Below are 19,383 nucleotides of genomic sequence, written 5' to 3'. Positions count from 1 at the left end.
CTTTGGAGAAGTTTTTATGGAGGTTTCCTTACTGGGGGGGTAGGGGAGGGATGTGGATGTCAAGGGTGATTAGCTTATGAGGAAAGGCACAGTCATGATGTAGAAATGCCAAAAACATGCAAAGTAACCCTGGAACAACTGAGCCCCAAATCAAAGAGGTGCCTATGATAGTTAGAATCACCTGCAAACTAACCAGATGAGGTGACGTAGGACTCCTCTCTGTCCATGAATCCTTGGTGCAACAAACAGCACACTCTCCTTTGGTTCTGGGAAGACAAAATGGCTGTAGGTTCTATTCCCACTCCACATGACTAGATTTTTGGCACTGCAGTGCAGCAAAAGTCAGGTGCTGCACTCCTGAGTACATTGTCTTTTGGATGAGGCGTTAAACCGAGGTGCATCTGCTTGAATTGGTAGCTGATGGGTGTAAAAGATCTCATAACCCCTATTGAAAAGGGTAAGGGAAGTTCACCACTTCCCTGGACAAATTTCTCCCAGGATTATAAAACACCACCTTGGGTCTGCCCTGAAGACAGACCACAAGGGTAGTGGGACTAATCTGTTCAACAAAGGATAAATAAAAATAAAACCTCTTCTACTTAGCAGAAAATGATTAGTGAGTAAAAGCCTTTCTGGTAGCTTCAGTGACCTCTGGGACTCCTACGGGATCCTGAAATAGGGCGAGCTGTCATCACACCACCTGAGAGGGCTTCTTGTGGAATAGTTTCCTAAACTGCAAAAGACCTAACATCATGAAAGCAGGCCCCTCACAGAAGTTATGGGGCAAAATGGCAGACTTTTGGTCCACTCTCTCACTCTGTATTTTGACAGATGATATGGAATCTGGTCAATGCTGATGCGATACACTGGCCCCACGTACACAATAGGAAAAAGAGACGTTGATTTTGATACCGATGCTGATCAAAAGGAAAGATATAACAGCATCTGGTATTTTCTGTACCATTAAAGGGAAAACAAATCCAATCCACTGCCCTAATCATAAAGTCTACCCTTTCTCTCAGAACCAGGGGAAGGCAAGAACTGTGATGAGGGAGTCTGAAAGTATACTCGGGGGGATTCTTTTTAAATCTTTTTATATTTCCCATATCTGCCACTCAGCAAGCCACCACTATGAGTCTGCTCACTCAGTCTGGCGGTTTAGGTCACTAGAGCATGTAGCTTGGAGGGATTGGGATTTCTTTAAGTGGAGCATGTCCAACAGCTCTGGGTTTGACATATCTTTGTATGTTAGACAGAGATCGCCACTGAGTAGGCGATATGCGACGGAGTAAAGCTGGAGTTTTTTGAGACGGTCTGCGTAGGGCATCTGTTTGAGGCCAGTAATCCTCTTTGTGAGGTATTTCTGTGGCCTTTCCAGTTGTTGTCTTGTGAGGTACATACCAAAAGGAGCATTGTACTCTATAATGGGTCTAATGAGTGATGAGTAGAGGGGAACAATGACCTCTTTTTTTCTGGATGAGAAACCTTTTGTGATGAGGTGAGCCACGTAGAAGGATATCCTGACCACTGTGGCGATGTGATTATCAAAGGAGAGACTACTGTCCACCTGTGTCCCAAGGTCTTTTATTACATTTTTGGCATTAAGTAGACTACCAGCTATGTGGTAGTTCATGGGTACAGAGTTTTTACCAAAGGGGATGACAATGCACTTTTTGGTATTGAGCTTGAGGCCATGGCTTTGACACCAGGTATCTGTCTCAGAGGGGCCCTTTTGTAGTTTGTCCACATTGTTAGGAGTTTTGATTATGGCTCCTAGTTTGCAGTCATCTGCGAACTTCATTAGCCAAAGACCTTCTGTGTTAGCCTGTACTTCAGAGAAGTAGATACCAAACAGGAGACGACCCAGGACTGAACCCTGTGGTACTCCACTTTTCACTGGTCTGAAGTCGGATTTGGAGCCTGCTACTTTCACAGTGTGGGTTCTGTCCAAGAGCCAGTTGGCAACCCATCTTGTGACATAGGGATTTATACCCAGTTTAGTGAGCTTATCTATAATTCCAGAGTGGGGGATGGTGTTGAAAGCCTTGGCGAGATCTAGATAAGCTGTGTGAACCACCTTACCCTCATCTATGGCTTTGGTGACTTCTTAGGTTTAGGAGACATGATCTACCTTTTACAAATCCAAACTGGGTAGGGTCCAGAGTTTGGAGATTTCCAATGTCTTTGTTTATGAGTTCCATGATGATACGTTCATGGCCTTGCAGACCAGGCTCATCAGGCTAATGGGGCGGTAGTTCCCAGGGTCTGTCATGGCTCTCCCTTTGTGGAGTGGGATAACCATCACGGTGTGCCATTCAGTGGGCACAAAGCCTGAAGTGAGGCTATGACTGAACATGGTACTTAGGTAGGGTACCAGTTCATTCTGTAGTTTGTGTAGAATGCAGCCTGGGATATTGTCAGGTCCCATGGATGCTATGTTCTTGGCTTTGGAGAGTGTGTTTTTTACCTGTGCAGCCGTGATTACAGGAACTTTGCATTCTTCTGGTATAGAGATGGGCTCTCTAGGGGGTGAGAGGGGGGTAAAGTTAGCACTGAACCTATCTGCCAGGATGCTGGCAATATCAGTTGGTTCTGTATATTTAGTGCCATTGTGCTGTAATTCAGAGCAGATCTGAGTGTTGCCATTGAGATTCTTGACATAGCTATAGAATGCTTTGTGGTTGTCTTTAGAGTCAGTGGCAATTTTGTTTTCGTAACTAGCTTTGGAGGATTTTATGAGGGATCTCAGCTTCTTATTGAGGTTGACCAGAGCATTTCTCCAGTCATGGGATTTTACTCTTTTTTTGCAACAGTTTCTTTCTTCTGTTGTATAGTTTGTTTATGGCAGAGGACCACCAGATCGGCTTCCTTTTTTTGGAGGATAGCATCTTGGTTCTATTAGGGATAGGATGAGCCATGCACTCGTGTAAGTGCTTATAAAGTGCATTTGTGTAGGATTCAGCTCTATTGTCCATCTGCATGGGTGTCATGAAGTTTGCCAGTTCTGTCTTAAGAAGTTTGAAGTTGGCTTTGGCGAAGTTTTTTATGGTGGTTTCCCTAACTGGGGGTGGGGGAGGGATGCGGATGTCTAGGGTGATTAGCTTGTGGTCGGATCTGACCAACGAGGAATTGACTTCTGGTGTGGGCACAAAGTCTGAAGTGAGGCTATGACTGAACATGGTACTTAGGTAGGGTACCAGTTCATTCTGTAGTTTGCCCATGTTGGTAATGACCAGGTCTAGGATATTACTGCCCCTGGTGGGGGTGTGAATAAGTTGATCCAAGGTGTTGGAATTTATGAATTCCTGAAAACGTTGAGCAAAAGAGTTGGTACATGAGTAGTTTTCTCAGTTAATCGTGGGGTAGTGGAAATCGCCCATTATTAGGGTGTTAGGTTGTACCCTAATACTTTCCAGTGTATCAAGAAATGAGGAGTGGGAATCCTGGGGCATGGTGGGGGGTCTGTAGCAAGCTACAGTTTGGATTGCAGTCTTGCCCAGAGTTAGTTGCACTTGGATAATCTCAGATGCATTATGCTATTCAACTAGCCTGGAGGTGTGGATATCCTTAATGAATATGGACACACCTCCACCTTTAGTGCTTCATTCTGGGTTAGGTGGCCGAAAGGTGTGGTATGAATTATAGCCTGGTAATGCAGGGGTGCACTCTGGAGCTTTGAACCAAGTCTCTGTCACTGCACAGATGTTGATGTTCGCCATTTTAAGAAGTGCATCAAGTGAGTGCATTTTGAGGTTTAGACTTCTAGCATTGAGTAGCATTACCCTCAGATTTTGCTTGCTTGTACCTGTTACAGTGGTGAATTTGTCATTTGAACCTTGCCTAAAAAAAGGCACTATAGGGGGTGGCAAGAGCCTTAGCCAGTATCCAGAATCCCAAGGGCGACAGGTGCAAGCCATCTCTGGCAAAGCATCATGGTCTGTCGATCATGTCGTCCCAGGCACACAAATACTGGATCCCCTTAGAATGACACCAGAAGCTTAGCAATTGTTGAAGTCAATCATTTTGTCCTTGTACTGTGGCATCATTCTGGGTGATGGCAGGATGCTAGGGCCAGGGTCATACCTGCCTGGGCTACAAGATCGGAGAGCTCCTCCATGTCTCTTTTCATGTAGTCCAGGGAGATACGTCTCAGGTCATTCACACCAACATGGACAATGACAGTTTCATATTTGTACTTGTTGTGGAGTGACCTGAGTGCGTGCATTATGTTGTGGATCCTGGCACCTGACAGGCAGCTGACAGTAACTTTCTCCTTGTTTAGCCTGGTGAGTGGAACATTAGTGTGCCTGACTATAGAGTCACCTATGACTAGAGTGCTGGGTACATTATGCCTTATGGCCTGTGGTTGAGTGGCACACAGAGTTTGTGGGCTATGTGTCATTTGGGTTGTGTTGGGGGTGTGGAGTTTGCTTGCGTTGCTGCTTTGGAGGTCCCTGATGCTTGGACAGGTTTTTATTGAGAGCCTCTGTGAATGTAGGTGTGTGTTTTGTGTTTCTATGTGTGTGTTTTGGTGGTGTAGGTTTTGAGGGACTATGTGATGAGTGTGGTGTGGTGCAAGTGTTTAGCTTCTCCTGTTGACTGTCTAATCCAGTCTATGGTGAAGACAGCTTTGCTTCCAGTTTGGCAATATAAGTGCATCTCTCACAAGTTGTAGTGTTGCCCTCAGCTTCTATTGGTTAGTTTATTCGCACTGTGCAGTTGTTCGAAATGTTTCTTAAAATGGTGATAAATGACTTTGGCAGCAAAATGTTGATAAAGGCTTTGGCATTAAAGCAATTACAACACAAAGGCTCGTACAGTAAAATGATGATATATGACTTTAGCATTACTGCCTTTGCAAGATAAATGTCTCTTATAGTAAAATAATTTCAAGGCAAGTGGCTTTATAGTAAAGAGATTTAAAAGTGTTTCAGTGCCCAGGAAACTTATTTCATGAAATTCAGTTATACAAAGGCTCATTGTGTTGTTATAAGTACTGGCATAAATTTCAAGCACATGTATACATGTATGCATAAGTGCGTGTTCGTGCATATTTGCAAGAGTTTTCACTGAGATATGTCAATATGGCAGACAGATTTCACAAGCCACAACCACTTGTGTTTGATCAGAATACGGCAGAGAACTGGTGAATATTTGAGCAAGAATACAATATATTTATACAAGCAGCTTATTCTGATAAAGATGCATGTACCACAGCATTCATTTTGCCGAACCTAGAAGCGTCAGAAGCCACTGAAAGGGAGTGTTCATTTGTCTATGCATCAGCCTTGTATGAAGGTGAAGGAGAAACTCGTCATGTTGTTGTGCAGGCTGAATCAAGGGAAGACCCCCCCCCCAAATGTTTAAAACGCAAATTCAGAGAAATGTGCAACTGCCAGACTAATATTACACTAGAGGTATTTTATTTTTACATAAGAGATCAAAAGCAAGGGGAAACTTGCAGCTTACATTACTGACCTGATAAACAAGGCTAAAACATGTAGGTCTGGTGATTTAAAGGATGAGTTAGTAAAGGACAGACTCGTGTGTGGTATTAATAATGCTGTTGTGAGAAGGATTTTGCTTCGTGACAAGTGATTTAATGCTGAGTAAAGCCACTGAGATTAGTCAGATTTATGAAGTTACAGAAAGGCACACAAATATGCTTGCTAGTGATAAGAGCATGGTTTCAGTTGGCTTCAGAGCTCATGTAGACAGCATGCAATATGACAGGCAAAACCAGGCCTGTGCATGTGGCAGCAGCAGCAGCCCATGAGGGACGTCCAGGTAAAACTTGTAGTCTTCTAGCACATTCCAAGAACAAGGAGCATGCTCAGTGCAGAACCAAGGGTACCTAGTACAAAACAGATGTTGCTCAGTACAGCATAAGAGTGAATCAGCAAAACCCAAATCAAGCTTTTTTGTTAACTGTCGCAATTGTGGTGCCAGCCATGAGTCCAGAAGACAAAAGTGCATAGCATTTGGTCAGCAGTGTCACAAGTGTAAGAAATGGAACCACTGTCAAAGATTTTGTAAATCGAGTAAGCCTCACACAGTTACAAAGAAGGGTCACTCCAAAACGCAAGTTAAGCAAACAGACCTCAACAGTCTGCTTTCTACGTAGATGGTGTATCAGTGATTGGTGTAAAGCTTGATGCAGCAGAGTTATTGGCAAGAAATGAAGTGTTTTGTACTGTCCGGATCAATGGTAAATCTACTGAGCTTAATGTAGACACTGGTTCAAAATGTAATGTCATGTCTGCAGATACTTTTGTAGGAGTCAGAGGTGGTGAGCAACTAAAAGTGACTAGTTTTACAAAACTTGTAGCTTAATGAGGTCAAGAAATTCAAACTGAAAGCTCAGTAGTCTTTTCATGTTATATGGCCAAGAGCTGTTATGTTGTTGTGCCTTTCGGCTTTTCCCAGTTAGGGGTCGCCATAGCGGAATACCGGTCCGCTAATGATTGGCAGTTGATTTTTACCTGCTGAGTTGCCGGCCCTAATGCACAACCTTCAACGAAGGTATGCCCATTCACGCAGAAGACACTCTAGCTGAGAGTCGAACCGGCCAGCGTCTTACTGTGAGGCGACAACGCTACCGCAGCACCACCACCGCGGATTATAAATAACAAAAATGGACAGCACAGTGCATGAGAGAATGATTTTTATTACAAAAACTTATTGGTTTCAGCTATACGCCTTCTTCAGTGTTGTTCTAGTCACAATAATGATTCACTTTTTAAATATTTGTTGCTCCAATCACTTCATTCACATCATGAATAATTTATTACATTTAGAAAATGCATTTTATACGGCTCATATAATTTCTTGTGAGCAAATATAAATGCTATACTTTGATGAAATATCAAATGTGTAGATGACAATAATTAAATATATTTAGTCAAAGATGTAATATTGATCAGAAAAAAATGATATCAATTAAATAGCCTATATATATAATATTACATTATAAATATTCTATTAACAGCCTGTAAAAAATGTTATCAAAAATGTGAAAATCACATGTATACAAATACCATAGAAACACAAATTTTCAGTGTACAAAATTCATAAATAGTGTTGGAATAAAAATACAGTTAAGTAGGGCCACATAATTCACAACTGTGAATTATGTGGCCCTACTAGGAGGCGGAAACTAGTTCAGAAAAAAAGCAAATCCCAAGAAGGAAAGACATCCCTGATCAGTATCAGTAAGAAACTAAGGTCCCTCATAAAATCATCCAAGGCTAACTTTGAAAGAAAAATAGCCAATGATTCAAAAGATAACCACAAAGCCTTCTTTAACTATGTTAAGAATCTAAGTGGCAACTCGCAGATATGCACTGACCTAGTACAAAATAGCACAAAATATACTGAACCTACTGATATTGCCAACATCCTGGCAGATAGATTCATTGCAAACTTCACTCCCCTCTCACCCCCAAAAGAGCCCACAACAATACCAGAAAAGTGTAGTGTCCCAGAAATCACAGACGCACAGGTGAAAATAGCCCTTTCAAAAGCCAAAAAGACAGCGTCAATGGGACCGGATGGTGTCCCAGGCTGCGTCTTGCATGAACTACAGAACAAACTAACCCCCCACTTAAACATGCTGTTCAACCTCATCCTCTCTACAGGCTATGTGCCCATAGAATGGCGCACAGCAACGGTTATTCCACTCCACAATGGAAGGACCACAACTGACCCTGGTATCGCCCCATAAGCTAGACTAGCCTGGTCTGCAAGGCTATGAAGTGCATCATCATGGAACTCATTAACAAAGACATTGGGAACCTCCAAACACTTGACTCGACCCAGTTCGGGTTTGTTAAGGGCAGATCATGCCTAGTAAACCTGGTTGACTTCTTCGAGACAGTCACCAAGGCCATAGACAAGGGAAAGGTTGTTCACGCAGCCTACCTTGACCTTGCCAAGGCTTTCTACATCATTCCCCACTCGAGTATTACAGAAAAACTCACCAGCCTGAACATAAACCCCTACGTCACGATATGGGTTGTCAACTGGCTACAGACAGAACTCACGTGGTAGAATAGCGGGCTCCTGGTCCAACTCTAAACCAGTCATAAGTGGTGTCCCGCAAGGCTCGGTCCTGGGACCCCTACTGTTTGGCATATACCTCTCAGAAACAGGCAAACACAAGAGGACTATGGCTAAGCAAGATCACCGATGACTGCAAACTGGGAGCCATAATTGACTCTCCGGCTGACACGGACATCCTCCAAAAGGGCCTTACTGAGACGGACACCTGGTGTCAAAGTCATGGCCTCAAGCTAAATGCCAAAAAATGCATAGTCATCCCGTTTGGGAAAAACAAAACACCCACGAATTACCACAGAGGTGGCAGCCCCCTTAATACAGAAGAGGTAATAAGAGATCTGGGGACCCAGGTAGATAGTAATCTCGCCTTTGACAATTATATTGCCAAAGTAGTTAGGAAATCCTCCTATGTGGCCCATCTAATTACTAAAGGGTTCGCATCTAGAAATAAAGAGGTTACAGTGCACCTCTACTCATCACCCATCAGAGTACAATGCCCCATTTGGGATGTACCTCACAAGACACTTCCAACAGCTGGAGAGACCACAAAAGTACCTCACCAAGAGGATTATTGGCCTCAAACATATGTCCTATGCAGCCAGACTGAAAAAACTCTGGCTGTACTCAGTGGCTTATCACTTACTCAGAGGTGATCTCTGCTTGACTTACAAAGCCATGTCCAACTCAGAATTGATGGACATGCTCCACCTAAAGAAATTCAAGTCACTGTGAGCCACACGCTCTAGTGAGCTAAACCTCGCCACAACAATAAACAGAACATGCTGGAGGGATAGATTCCTGTCACAGAGACTCCCCATGCTTTGGAACAAAATTTCAAACTACATTAGGCAGAGCCCCTCACTAACACTCTTAAAGAGAAACCTTGACAAGTGGATGGGTAACAGAAAATACACCCCTGGGATCACTTAACTGGCTCTGTTTGACAGAGGATCAGTTAATTAATCGATGGGGCGGCAATAGCCGACACACTCTGGCTAGGCTTATAAATGCCTTCGGGCAGATAGCCTAGTACCTACCTATGAACTGTCATTAAAGATGTTCATTTAAACCTGGGGAAAAAATCCCACCAAGTTTAATAGTCCATGTATGTTCCTTTGTGTTTAGCATGTTATGCCAGCCAGCCTTCATATTTCTATTTCCCATAATTCTATCAATGATAGTAAATTTGAAATGAGCTGTTGAATGCTGAATAAAATGCTTATATAAAGCATTGGATACATTTTTATTTCTAATCGCACTCATGTTCAGAAATTTGTAATTTGAGTGGATGAGATGTTTGGCCAATATAAAAGGCTGAACAATTACTAGTTGCAAGATATATAATCCAATCTGAACTGCAGTTGCCAAATATTTTGATATGAAAAATTGTTGGCGTATTCCTTCTAGTAAACTCCTTAGTCTGACTGACATGCCTACAAAAAGAGTAGTGTCCATATGGAATGCAACCAACAAGAACCCCACCTTCAAAGGTGCCTTGTTGTGATGTACCCGATCTTAAACCATATTTATATTGATTCAGGATACCCCCCTATGTAACTCCTCTTCTAAAAGAAAAATGACACCTGTCCCCCAATAAACATGAAAGACATTCATCAGCCATAAGGATGTTCCAATGTTTACGGATCAAGTTACCAAATCTATTTGTGTTACACGTGTATGTCGTAACAAAACTCATAACATTATTATTATCATGTTGGTGACATTGTAACAAAGTATTCCTATCCGGCATACGTGCTAATGTACTGGCCTGAATAACAATGTCAATTATACCCTCTGTTACAAAATCTATTCACAAGGTCAAGACTTTGATTTTCGAAGGTCTGAGTATTAGAACAAATATGACATATCCTAAAAAAATAGGATTTCGGAATATTGCGTACAATATGTTTAGGATGACAACATGAGGCAAGTAGCAGATTATTCGAGCTTAACCGTTTTCTATGAAAATCACTGGACAGTGTACCATCATCTAAATGAGTTACTTGGACATCCAAAAAAAAGAGATGAATTTAGTGTCATAGTGAACCGTAAATTCAATTCCCCACTTGTTTTCGTTGTGATATTCAATGGATTCTTGGAAATAGCTAAAATCATCTCTCCAAATTAGCCAACAATCGTCAACATATCTTCGCCAGATATCAATTTTATCCAAAAATAAGTTGTGGTCACAATCATAGATCATTTGTTGTTCAAATTAGCCCATAAACAGATCCGCATAGATGGGTGCAAAAGATGCACCCATCGCAGTACCCTTTAGCTGTAGCTAACATTTATCATCAAAATAGAACACATTTTTAGTTAACACATGTTCAGCTAAATATATCAAAAAAGTATTAAATCCAGGGCTATACAGAAGAATAAAATAGCAGGCTTTTCTTATTTTTTTATTTTTTTTATACAGTACTGACCATAATTCTGTTTCATTTGGTGGAGCTTAATTCATCTCCAAGAATGTTATTATTAATTACATCTGTATTATTTTTTACAGGCTGTTAATAGAATATTTATAATGTAATATTACATATAGACTATTTAATTGGTATAATTTTTTCTGATCAATATTACATCTTTAAATATATTTATAGTCATCTACGCATTTGATATTTCATCATAGTATAGCATTTATATTTGCTCACAAGAAATTATATGAGCCGTATAAAATGCATTTTCTAAATCTAATAAATTATTCATGATGTGAATGAAGTGATTGGTGCAACAAATATTTAAAAAGTTAATCATTATTGTGAATGTAACAACACTGAAGAAGGCATGTAGCCAAAACCGGTATGTTTTTGTAATAAAAATCATTCTGTCATTTACTGTGCTGGCCATTTTTGCTATTTATTCATATTTTTTAGGGCCATGCACTTGCCTACTTGCAAAATAATTCTGTTTTTGTTAAGAGCTGTTATAGCCTATTGTTTTATGTGGTTCGAAGACCTGTGCAGTCATTATTGGGTCTCAAGACAGTTTTGAAAATGAATCTGCTTTCTTTTACCAAAATAGTTCAGCAGATACGGACATGTCCTAGTTCCAGCTTTACCAATGCTATTTTTTCAGAGTATGCTGATATTTTTGATGACAAGTTGGGCAAACTTCCAGTTGTGTATTCTATGAAATTAGACCCAGAAATCAGCCCAGTTGTCAGACCAGCAAGGAGAGTCCTGATAGCTATACAACAGAGGGTCAAAGCTCAGTTTGACAAAATTGTGCAGCAAGGTGTAATTTCTACAGTTAACAGAACCTACCGAATGGGTGTTGTCCATGGTAGCAGCTCAGAAAAAAGGCTCAGATGATATCAGAATATGCATTGACCCAAGAGATTTGAACAAAGCATTAAAAAGACTGCATCCTCCCATGCATACAGTCGTAGAGGTTGCAGCTCTGATACCGAATGCCACTGTTTTTTCTGTCTTAGATGCAAAGAAATCATTTTGGCAAGTGATGCTTGATCACAAATCTTCATTACTAACTACATTCAGTACCCTATTTGGAAGACGTAGAATCCTTAGGATGCCATTTGGAATACATTCTGCAAATGAAGTCTTTCAGCATGCAATGGAGCAAATTTTTTTGGGTTATCCATGTGCCATAATAGTAGATGATATATTGGTCGGAGGCAATGACGAGGCAGAGCATGGCAGAAATCTTTAGAGTTCTAGACAGAGCGTGTGAAGTGAACAAAGTTCAATCCCTTGAAGTGCAAATTCAGACTACCAGACGTTACATATGTAGGTCATTTGTTTACAAGTATGGGCTTGAGACCAGACCCGTCCAAGCAAGCGGCCATTCTTGAAATGCCAGCACCAGATAATGTGCAAGCTCTACAACGTTTTCTTCATATGGTCAATTAGGTAAGTTTAACCCAGACTTCAGTGAGTTGACAGTGCCTTTGAGAGAGCTCACATGTAAAACTGTTACTTGGTCATGGCTAGACCAGCACAAGACAGCATTTGAAGTTCTTAAGCAGAAAATTGCTACCACCCCCAACATTATGATACTATGATGTCAACAAACCAGTGACTCTTTCCTGTGCTGCTTCATAATTTGGTTTAGGTGCGGTTATACTTCAAGAAGGCAGGCCAGTAGCCTATGCATCTAGAACACTTACCCAGGCTAAGATGCAATATGCTCAAATTGAGCAAGAACTTTTGGCAATAGTGTTTGCATGTTCCAAGTTTCATGATTATATCTATGATCGAGAAATCCAGATTGAAACTGATCACTAACCTTTAGTTACTATTTTAAAGAAGCCTATGTATTTAGCTCCAGCAAGATTACAAAGAATGATGCTCAAATTGCAAAAGTACAACTTCAAAATGATCTATACAAAAGGCAAACTTCTTTATCTGGCTGATAGTTTATCAAGAGCACCTAAGATTACAATGGAACAGCTTCACGCAGAGCATTTTGATTTTGATGTCATGGAAGTGCATAAGTTTTCTACCACAAGACTTGAAGAGCTAAGAGCTCATACAGTAAATGAGCCAGTTTCGTAAAAGCTCAATCACTGTATCAGTGTTGGATGGCTGTCAAAGCAATCTAGTGTACCACAAGTGCAGTCTTACCTTCCTTACAGAAATGAGATGCTGATGGAAGAAGGCATTATTTTCAAAGGTCCAAAAATTGTTGTTCCTGCTTCCTTACAACACGAATATATCCAGCTTTTGCATCGTGGTCACCCAGGTTCCGGATTTACTAAGAGAAGAGCAGGAGGACCAGTATTTTGGACTTCTCCAGCAAAAGACATTGACAGAGCACTTTCTTCCTGTTCAGTATGTAATAGTACTAAAGTGCAATTGCAAAGAGAGCCACTTTAGCCAAGTCAAATTCCTGATCTCCCTTCGTCAATTGTAGCTACTGACATATTCGAGTGGAACAAATCAACATTACTTGGTACTGGCAAACTCTTATTCAAACTGGTTCAAGATTGATGTACTACCTAATTTAACTTCTACTACAGTCATGAAGTTGAAATGCAATTTCTCAGTCTATGGCAGTCCACAGAAATTAATCTCTGACAATGGTACGCAATTCACCAGTCAAATGTTCCAAAAACTTGCCAGAGAATGGGACTTTGTACATGTTACTAATAGTCCAGAGTATCTGCAATTGAATAGACTTGCTGAACATGCAGTACAGAGTGCAAAGCAATTACTTGAGGAGTCAAAGCATGATAATACCAATGTCGTTTTAACTTACTCAGTCTCAGAAACATACCCCTGTGAGGATATACTTGACTTGGCTGCTCAGAGACTTCCATCTAGGAAGACCAGTTCTAGTTTATTGAGGCCTAAAGCGAAGAACAACCAAGCAATCAAAGCCCAGTTATCTAGAAAGCATTCTTTCCAAAAGTCCAGCTATGACAAGTCAAGCAAATTTCTTCGTCCACTGAAGAGAGAGACAGTGAGGATACAAACAGGAAAAGGTTTTGACCGGATTGGTCAAGTAACAAGTATTTATGTAGAGCCGAGATCCTATTTTGTTAAACCCAAGGGTGTGGAGTAAAACAGAAATCGCAAACATCTTCCTGTAGCAGAGCCAATATTGCAGCATCATACCTGTGATAAAGACTCTCAGAACAATCTAGATGATATTCCTGTTCCAGAACATGTCTTGACTCCTGATACTGTTCCGGCAGATGATCCCAGGCAGGGTTGCCAGATTTCCAAACAGCCAGGTAGGGACAAAAAAAAAAAAAAAAAAAAAATGCGGAACAGCGGACATTGAACAACAACTGTTCTAACTGCAGCTCACGGAGCTTCCTGTTTAATGTTTAATGCATTGCAGTTCTGCATTCAACACAAGTAGCTCTGTCTTTAGCGATTTTTGATTGGCCCGTATGCCAGGTATACAGGCCAATAAAAAAAAAAAGCAAAGCTGAGGCTGGCTGGGATTTAAACCAGCAGGGCGGGACTCGGGATCAGGCTGCTGATCTCAGGACAGTCCCGCCCAAATAGGGACGTCTGGCAACCCTGATCCCAGGGTTCCTAAGACTGATCAGTCAGCAGAGACAATCCCAGTTGCTAAATCAGATCCCAAATTTTGTGTCACATGATATGGCCATATTTCAAAGCCCACTGTGAAATACAGAGTAACTTGGACATAATATAGTCATATAAATATATATAAATGTAACTAGCTTTGTGTATTTGCATGATGAAAATGACTCCTGTGTAAATTGTATATTTATTAATTTTGTAGTTGATAGGTTCATAGGTTAGTACTAAGCTAACTGCCCTTGCGAGCCATTTTAAGCTCAGCCAATTATCCCTTGTGAGACTCAAACCTTGCACCTTGTGTTTAAGGCAAACACCTTAATACCTTAACCATTAGGCCACCCTCCCAACCTAATATCAGTGACAATGTCTAACCCATTTTCTCAGAGAAGATGTAGAATAGCAGGTGTGTTTGTACCTTAAAGAAGCATTGCCAAGATCTGTGTGTGCGTATAAATTCCGAGCATGTGTTAGCTTCACTGCCATTTTGAAGGTGCAGCCAGAATGCTAACATCCATGTGCATGATAGGTAATCTGTTTATAAGTTAAAGTTACATAACCTCATTCAGGATGTGTTTGCATACAATAAAGCTGCTTGAACAAGAACCCACGATGCTCACTTGTTTTACCCTGACCTGGTGAGTGACAGCTGTGGACTGGTACCTGGAGCATGTTTCCTAAGCACTACATGGTCATCCAGGTGAGGTGGCACATGCACCAAAAAGTGGCCTAAGCTAAGCAGTCCGCTACAACCTTACCAGACCCCTAGTCTTCTTTGAAGCCTGCTCCTCAGATTTACATGCAGGAACTAATGGTGTCCTATTACTTCCGTAAGACTACAAACTTACTATAAATTATGTTCTGTAATGAACATTCTCATTAAGGATTTTCATCTCTGCTTTTCCAACATCCAGATTCTCTTTGGTGGTGCAGCACTGGCCTTAATCAACGCCTGCTTGGTTTAGACTATGACACCAGCATATACTACTTGGCAGACTCAGAGATTTAATAAATTCAAATCAGCACTTGGGTATAAAGGCTCATGGTGTGGCTTGTGCAAGGACTCCTGGTGTGGCTTGTGCAAGGACCAGTGGTGTGATGTGTGCAAGGGCTCGTGGTGTAATGTGTGCAAGGGTTCGTGGTGCAATGTGTGCAAGGGCTCATGGAGCAAAGTGTGCAAGGGCTCATGGTACAACGTGTGCAAGGGCTCGTGGTGTGACAAGTGCAAGGGCTAGAGGCATTATATGTGCAAAGGCTCATGATGAGATGACTTATGTAAAGGCTCATGGGATGACTTATGTAGAGTCAATTTATTCTGCAGCTTAACAGTACATAGTCAAATAATCACTGCTGTTGAGCTGAGGCACAATGTCTAGAAAAATAAAACAAACGAATATGATTTCATTGTGAAAATACTCCTACAACATCGACAATAAAAGAAAATGGCTCATACTCACAACAAACAAGAAAGGCAAGTGTTCTAAACAAACATGGCACAGACAAGCACACAGGACAAGGTGCGCTTTACTTTCTCAGTCAGCAGTACGCCCTCAGTAGCATATTGTTTGCTTACCTCTCAGCATGCAATCATATGCTTTCCGGTCCTTCTGTCCAAAGCATGCCCAGAACTCTGTTGTCTCTAAGCCTTCATCCATTTCACGGACTGTTACCAGGCTACTACTGGTGAAGCCGAGCTCATGAGGACACCTACAGTCAAAACATACACATACAGGTGTGCATCATTAATAACATGTTATTCAGGACATCTTCCTGATTACAATGTTGTTAATAACATGTTATTCAGGACATCTTCCTGATTACAATGTTGTATACTGTCCTTTTCATGCCTCGTGCAAAGACTAACATTTTTTGGGGTGCCACAGAATTAAAGTGAATTAATACAATCAGATAATCACCAAAGGAACCTTACGGGTCTCTAATAAATGGCTTACTGTCCAAGAATACAACACATTCATTTTATTCACTAATTGATTCATGTATGTATGTATTTGCAGCTGCTAACCAAGGTAGTCTGAGTGCCCATTTTCAGAGTACAGGAGAGATAAACCCCACAGTGAAGAGAGAAAAAATGAAAAAGCAAGTAATGATTATCTTTGGGTATTACAATTTCCACATGCCATGCCTGTTTAACATCTCTTGTTTCCCAATCTAGGTCATAACCAAAACGGTCTTATTTTCCATTAACCTATGCAATCAACAAGTGAGTATGTTCATAAAACCATGACACAGACAACCATTACAGTATGGTTGCACAGAAGAAAGGTTCCTTCCAGAGACACAAACAGAAGAGAATTAGATGTGGAGTTACTTGTCCCTAGCTTTAGAGGACTCTGTATTATAGATAATTCTACCCTCCGCATAGATTTGGTATCTCAGATGACTGCAGTTGGTACAGGTGGAGTATAAGAAAAAACAGATGATGCCACCATCACAGACAGGCATGTGTAAATGCCAGTGTCATTACCCAAGATGCAGTGTCAGTGGATGAATGCAGTCATTATCTAAGATTTACTGTTACTGGCTAAATGCATATGTCATATGGACATGGATTCTATCTGTGAAGACTAAATCAAACACTTCTTCTAAAAACTGCACCGATTGCCTTACACCTTTGGGGAGGAGAGGAAGATAAGCCATCTACAGTCAGCTGTTGGTCAGATTTGCTAGTAAGGAGACGAGAAGACATCTTTATACTTACAGGCTGTCCCCAGCCTTATTAAAAACCTGGAAATAAGCAGAGTGCTTTTGAACAGAAAACTGCACTCTTTAATGCCCTAAAACAGCTCCCTTCAAGCATGCATTTCTTTTTGAATGAACACAGTGTTACCATGTTGACATGAAACAGACACCGGGTCATTCGACCTAAATGTTGCACCTAGTTCTCACACCCATGCTCAAAATGAGGAGAGTTCTGGAAGTTCTTGACATATCTCAAGTCTGTTCTCAAGGCAATTCAATTTACTCTTATGCATGCCAGTAGAGAAGCTTTGTAAATGTATAAATGTGTAAATTGTTACTGTCAAGAATCTCAATGGAAACACTCAAATCTGTTCTGAGTTACAGCACAATGGCACTAAATATACAGAACCAACTGATATTGCCAACATCCTGGCAGATAGGTTCAGTGCTAACTTTACCCCCTGTCATCCCCTAAAGAGCCCATCTCTATACCAGAAGAATGCAAAGTTCCTGTAATCATGGCTGCTCAGGTAAAAAACACACTCTCCAAAGCCAAGAACACAGCATCCATGGGACCTGTCAACATCCCAGGCTGCGTTCTACAGGAACTACAAAATGAACTGGCACCCCACCTAAGTATGATGTTCAATCATAGCCTCACCTCAGGCTATGTGCCCACTGAATGGCGCACAGCGACGGTTATCCCACTCCACAAAGGGGATAGACAGACCCTGGAAACTACCGCCCCATTAGCCTAACAAGCCTGGTTTGCAAGGCTATGGAACGTATCATCATGGAACTTATAAACAATGACATTGGTAATCTCCAAACTCTGGACCCCACACAGTTCAGGTTTGTAAAAGGCAGATCATGTCTCCTAAACCTGATAGACTTCTTTGAAGTAGTCACCAAAGCCGTAGATGAGGGTAAGGTGGTTCACACAGCCTATCTAGATCTCGCCAAGGCTTTTGACACCATCCCCCACTCTGGAATTATAGATAAACTCACTAAACTAGGTATAAATCCCTATGTCACAAGATGGGTTGCCAACTGGCTCACTGACAGAACCCACACTGTGAAAGTAGCAGACTCCAAATCTAACTTCAGACCAGTGACAAGTGGAGTACCACAGGGTTCAGTCCTGGGTCCTCTCCTGTTTGGTATCTACTTCTCTGAAGTACAGGCTAACACAGAAGATATTTGGCTAATGAAGTTCACAGATGACTGCAAACTAGGAGCCATAATCAAAACTCCAAAGATGTGGACATCCTACAAAAGGGCCTCGCTGAGACAGATGCCTGGTGTCAAAGCCATGGCCTCAAGCTCAATGCCAAAAAGTGCACTGTCATCCCTTTTGGTAAAAACCTCTGTACCCATGAACTACCACATAGGCGGTAGTCTACTTAACACCGAAAGTGTGGTAAGAGACCTTGGGACACAGGTGGACAGTAGTCTCTCCTTTGATAATCACATTGCCACAGTAGTCAAGAAATCCTTCTACATTGCACACCTCATCACAAAAGGTTTCTCATCCAGGAAAAAAGAGGTCATTGTTCCCCTCTACTCGTCACTCATTAGACCCATTATAGAGTATAATGCCCCTATGTACCTCACAAGACATCTACAACAACTGGAAAGGCCATAGAAATACCTCACAAAGAGGATTACCGGCCTCAAACAGATGCCCTATGCAGACCGTCTCAAAAAACTGCAGCTTTACTCTGTCGCATATCACCTACTCAGAGGTGATCTCTGCCTAAAACACAAAGCTATGTCAAACCCAGAGCTTTTAGACATGCTCCACTTAAAAGAAATCCCAATCCCTACGAGCTACATGCTCTAGGGACCTAAACCTCGTCACCACAATAAACAGAACATGCTGGACGGATAGATTCCTGTCCCAGAGACTTCCCATACTCTGGAACAAACTACCTATCTATATCAAACAAAGCTCCTCATTAGCACTCTTCAAGAAAAATCTTGATGATTGGATGGGAGATAGGAAATTCACCCTGGGGATCACTTCTGTGGCTCTGTTCGACAGTGGCACAGGAAAATAATTTTCTTGGGTGGTGAACACCAGGGTACCTTTTGGCTAGGCTTATATAGACCCTAGGGCCAATAGCCTAGTACCTACCTATGAACCTATCTGGAAATAAAAAGCTGCAGCAACTATTCCTGGCAAATGATGCACTGCAGAATCCACACAAACTCCAACGAAGGTCACTGTTGACATTACAAATGTGCCATGCATCTTTTACTAGACTGGCTTGTTTTTAAGATAAAAGGGCATTGGATGGTATACATCCTTGGAGCGGAACCTATGACTGAATTTTTATACAGAAGAAAGACATAATTCAAAAATCAAGTTCCTAGAATGACAAAACTATGAAGGCTTGAAGGGTGACACTAGCATGAAATCCTCATATGCTCACAGTGATGGAGACAGTGACAACTTCCTTCCTCAAGGTGGCAGTGGTAGATATCAGAAATGCTGCTGCCCTGAACCACTACAGGTGTTCTCTACACCGCCTGTGTCAAATGACGCCCAGCAAAAGGTCATTAACATCCTTGTAAGAGTGCTGAAAAAACACAAAATTGATAA

General features: G+C 41.5%; 1 protein-coding gene across 1 annotated transcript in view; it reads right to left on the bottom strand.

Annotated features, from left to right (window-relative positions):
• Nucleotides 1–19,383, bottom strand: part of LOC122788066 (supervillin-like) — a 1,698,127-nt gene that overhangs the window by 44,564 nt on the left and 1,634,180 nt on the right. The window contains exon 29 of the mRNA XM_044054988.1: nt 15,652–15,785. Coding sequence (XP_043910923.1) covers nt 15,652–15,785 — 134 coding nt within the window. The remainder of the gene's footprint in view (nt 1–15,651; nt 15,786–19,383) is intronic.

The sequence above is a fragment of the Protopterus annectens genome, chromosome 13.part0, assembly GCF_019279795.1.
Source record: "Protopterus annectens isolate FY-2018-M chromosome 13.part0, PAN1.0, whole genome shotgun sequence".
NCBI lineage: Eukaryota > Metazoa > Chordata > Ceratodontiformes > Protopteridae > Protopterus > Protopterus annectens.
The sequence above is the reverse complement of the archived record's forward strand: the minus strand, read 5'-3'. Positions and strand labels throughout refer to the sequence as shown.